The sequence below is a fragment of the Octopus bimaculoides genome, chromosome 8 (genome assembly GCF_001194135.2).
Source record: "Octopus bimaculoides isolate UCB-OBI-ISO-001 chromosome 8, ASM119413v2, whole genome shotgun sequence".
In the NCBI taxonomy this organism is placed as follows: Eukaryota; Metazoa; Mollusca; class Cephalopoda; order Octopoda; family Octopodidae; genus Octopus; species Octopus bimaculoides.
The window spans coordinates 72973135-72977652 of NC_068988.1; the positions used below are offsets into that span (position 1 = coordinate 72973135).

Consider the following 4518-nt stretch of genomic DNA (forward strand, 5'->3'; position numbering starts at 1 on the left):
CTTTACACGGTGATCCCTCATCACGAGGGGCTGCATGCACTCCAACCCAACCCCCAACCCGACACATCCACACTCGTTCGTCTCGCCAAACTTGTCCTCTCACTCAACTGCTTCTTGTTCGCTGGTATTTTTACCAGCAGCCCTCGGGAGTGGCCGTGGGAACAAAAATGGGCCCCAACTATGCGAACCTGTTTGTTGGCTACATTGAGGCCCAAATATTCTCAAATTTCACTGGTCCCACTCCCGAACTATATGGCCATTATATTGACGACTGTATTGGTGCAACCTCACTCTCCCGCGAACATCTAGACTCCTTCCTCACTTTTGTCAAATCTTAGAAGCTACTAAGGCATCAGGATAAAAGAACCAAGTGAACCAAGGATTAACCTAAAGGACCACAAGAAAAACTTCCATAATAATCCTACTGTAAGACTAATTTGCCCGACTAAGTCCGATATTGGCTGACTTAGCAAATCTATTCTGGATAATATACAACCTAGCTCTCAAATTATGGTTTGATACAGATGAAGTAATACACTGGTTTGAATCCATTGATAACATAAGTAATTATTCTTTTATTCAATTTGACATTAACAGTTATTATTCCAGTATATCTCCTATTCTTCTCAACAAATCTCTAATTTTTGCTAAAAACCTCTCGCTAGGGATAAAATTGACATTATTCTTTTAGCTAGGACTACAATAGAATTTGAGAGTAAACTCTGGACGAGGGCTGATACCCCCAAAAACTTTGATATGGCCATGGGCTCAAGTGACTCACCTTTTAAGGTGCCTCAATAGAGAAATCCCTGAATTACAGGGAGGTTTATATAGAGATGATGTTCTATTTATCATCCCAAGCAACAACAAATCAGTCACAGAAAGAATGAGAAAAACAATTAGAAAATTTTTCAAAAGCTTTAACTTAGGCATTACATATGAATATGGCACAAAGATAGTAAATTTTTTTAGATACTACTTTAGACATAAACTCTAGTTTATACCACCCCTATAGGAAACCAGGTGAGGTTACAAGATACATGAACAAATGATCAAATGTGTTAAAATCGGTAGTTAAAAGTATTCCTAGGAGAATTACAAAATTATCATCAAATAATGATATTCCTACCACTACAATGTTGCTTTGTCTAAGGCGGGATATGACCAGGAAATTACTTTTCTTAGTCCTGAAAGTTCAGCACCTTTTAATAGTGGAAATAATGATAGTGTGAGTAATAGAAGGACTACTAACTTATGTAGTTGTGAAAAAATACCAAATGAAAAAAGCAGCCTACAAACATAACAACTTAAATAATAGAATAAGCTTCAACAGGAAATGGGATACTAAAACAGGAATGAAGCTTAGGTAAGATAATAAGGGTAGTGATGGGGAAAGTATTGGTTACTCCTCCCTACATGGATATGAAATCTACTGAAAATATAAACATACCTATTAATCAAGGTATGATTCTAGAGAGCAGGGATAAGACAGATAGATCCCACCCTCACTTACACCAAAAATTTGAAGGTAAGAACTTCATCTAGTTCAATATCCCGTACCATTGTGCCTTATCCACAAACATATATATGAAATTTATAGCTATTTTAGAAAAAAACTTCCCCACTTCCTATAGATATAATAGAATCTTTTCACATAAGACAGTTAGAATCTCATATTCTACTCTTCCCAATATGGGTACCATCATAGCTAAAGAATATAAAATTAGATAAAGTTGATAATAATAATAATAATAATAATAGCACTGTCAACTATAACGTAAACCCCCAAAATGAGAATAGTAATATTAATGATGAAGTGGAAAATAGAAGTGACAGTGGTAATACTTCTAATATAAACAATATAGATAGTAGTTCTGGTGCCTATACGAGCATAAACATTATTGGTATGCCTGTTGATGTAGAGGCAGATTTAAATGATACTACAATTGAGGGGAGAGGTAGATAATAACAGACATGAACATAATATACTTGATAATACAAATATTAATAGTGAAAATATTTATAACTAGCAGTATAACCCGACCTTGTCCGAGTGTGACTTATTACGCCATCTACGATAAGTTTTGCTAGGTGAAAATCAACTAAAAAAGAAAGCCTTACAACAAAAAAACCCTTATGATGTAAATATGTTCATAATTCAAAAGACCATGAAATTAATAGGGAAAGTCTGAAGGCTGTTTTGTGTAACATTATTAAGCGTACGTAAATTTCATCCGTCTAATTGGCTATAGAAATGCTTGTGCAAAACAACTTTTTGTGCTGCCCTGATTATACTTTTTGCAAGAGCTAGGACGGCAATTTGTGATGAAGCAATTGCTGGCAGTTATAAAATAGCAATGCGTGCGCGTGTTTATATAAGCAAGTTGTTGTTGTTGGCACTCCGTCGCTTACGACGTCGAGGGTTCCAGTTGATCCGATCAACGGAACAGCCTGCTCGTGAAATTAACGTTCAACTGGCTAAGCACTCCGCAGACACATGTACCCTTAACGTAGTTCTTGGGGATATTCAGCATGAAACAGTGTGACAAGGCTGACCCTTTGAACCACAGGCACAACAGTATTTCTCCTAGTTGCAACTGATAACTAACATCCTGATTTAAGATTTTCCTTTACTAAATCTCATTATATTGCTTCAAATTAATCTTGATAATTTTATAACTATATCCTCTATGATTTCTGTCGACTCCCTCATCCCCTTTCCTAACAGACACTGCTCCTTGTTCCTTGGCCTTAGATTTTGATATACAAAGATTTGATAAACAAGACTATAAATTAAAACTGACCCCAAAAAACAGTGGCCAGCTAGATCTCTAAAAAGTTTTCTTCTTGATGCCTTAGTAGCTTCTAAGATGAAGTGAAGACAGCATGTAAACAATTGGATTTGAAAAATTATCTGAACTTACATAAGAAAATTAAAAAGATGAACACTAAAAGACAGGGACTTACTTGTTTGGCTAAAACCTGAAATTGACACTGGTCCAGATGCACTTAAGCTCTGAAAATAAGGGCTACCACCAAACACATTATAATTTGGATTCCTGTAATAAAAAAATAAAATAAAATAAAATTTATTATTGTAATTGATAAAAGCTATATACGAAAGTAAATATAAAAATAAAAAGATTGATAAAAAATAGAAATACCAGCATGGAACGTTAGTAAACCAATATCAAATGAAGGTTACCTTTCAATTGTCAATAAAATAAATAATAGAGAAGAGTTAAATAGTTTCATGAACTTAGGCTCTTGGGAGGCCTGATCTCATCCTAATTCCCACAGTTGTTCATGCAAAATATAAAACACTCAAATGCATTAATACTGCAACCAAATCTGTCAAAAATTTCTACTGTTTTAAGTTATAGTTTTAAGCTCTAATAATAATATGTCCCAAAACAAGCAGAATTAATTGAATTTAAAATGAAACCAATATAAGTTACATAAAAATTAAGTGGTAGATTTGGACAGTGCAGTTGACAGTTAGTATGGAATTTAAAAACCCTGAATTTGAACCTCGATAATGATTAGGTATTTTCATAAACTTTAGTTCAATGAAAGGTTATGTATCAGCTGTATATTAAGGCCAATGGTAGAAATTATGCAGTATAAGTCATGTTGGTTATATGATCACTCATATTAATGTACATTGGATGTGTACCTAATATTGTAGTGATAGCAAAACAAACAATTTCAGAATATTTTTAAAACATTCTCTATAGCCTTCATTATTGTCATTAAATAAGCAAGGAAAAACTTTTGAGACAAAAACACAGAATACTATTTTTCTTTCATTTCTTTGGGTGGCAGGGTTCACTCACAGAAGAGATGTAGCTCTCTCTACATCATAGTAAAGACAATACTTCAAAACAAGTAGAGATTGAAATAAAATCAGACACTTTCTAAGAACATGTCTATATAATAAGTAGCCAACAAGCAGCACTGAAGACTACATTGCCAAGATGATGATTAACAAGACTACAATGTTAAGAGTTGTCTATATTGCTTGTTTGACCAGAGAATGACATTACCTAACCTCTAAGAAAATTCCCCAATCACTGCATTTAACTCTATTAAGATTAGTTTTGTGCCTTATGTTTGATAAATTAACTTCACTAGTGGTGGTGTTATAATAAACCAGCAGTTGGCAATATAAAAAGGTTATTTAGTCATGAAAACTTAGTTAAAATCATTCTCAAAATACATATAAATAATTTTCTTTCCTAATAAGAAAAAATTAGATCAGTAATGGTGGATGAAAACAGCATAATTAAAACTGGGACCAGCAATGATGTGGAATGTAAAAATCTGACTAGACTTTTCTGAATTACCAAACAAAATAAATAAATGCTTCAGATTAGGCATATTATGCACACCAATTTAAAAGTCATAAGATTACTACGCTATAAACAGAAAGTCCAACTATGCAAAAATAAAAAAAAATTACAGACCACCATATATTTAGTGCATATATATATATATATATATATATATATATATATA

At 33.3% G+C, this 4518-nt stretch overlaps 1 protein-coding gene across 7 annotated transcripts in view; it reads right to left on the reverse strand.

Annotated features, from left to right (window-relative positions):
* The window catches only part of LOC106877920 (protein AF-10), a 70508-nt gene that overhangs the window by 16796 nt on the left and 49194 nt on the right, over window positions 1-4518 (reverse strand). For all 7 annotated transcript variants that reach the window (XM_014926989.2, XM_014926985.2, XM_014926983.2 and 4 more), the window contains exon 10: window positions 2968-3059. In XM_014926989.2, coding sequence (XP_014782475.1) covers window positions 2968-3059 — 92 coding nt within the window. The remainder of the gene's footprint in view (window positions 1-2967; window positions 3060-4518) is intronic.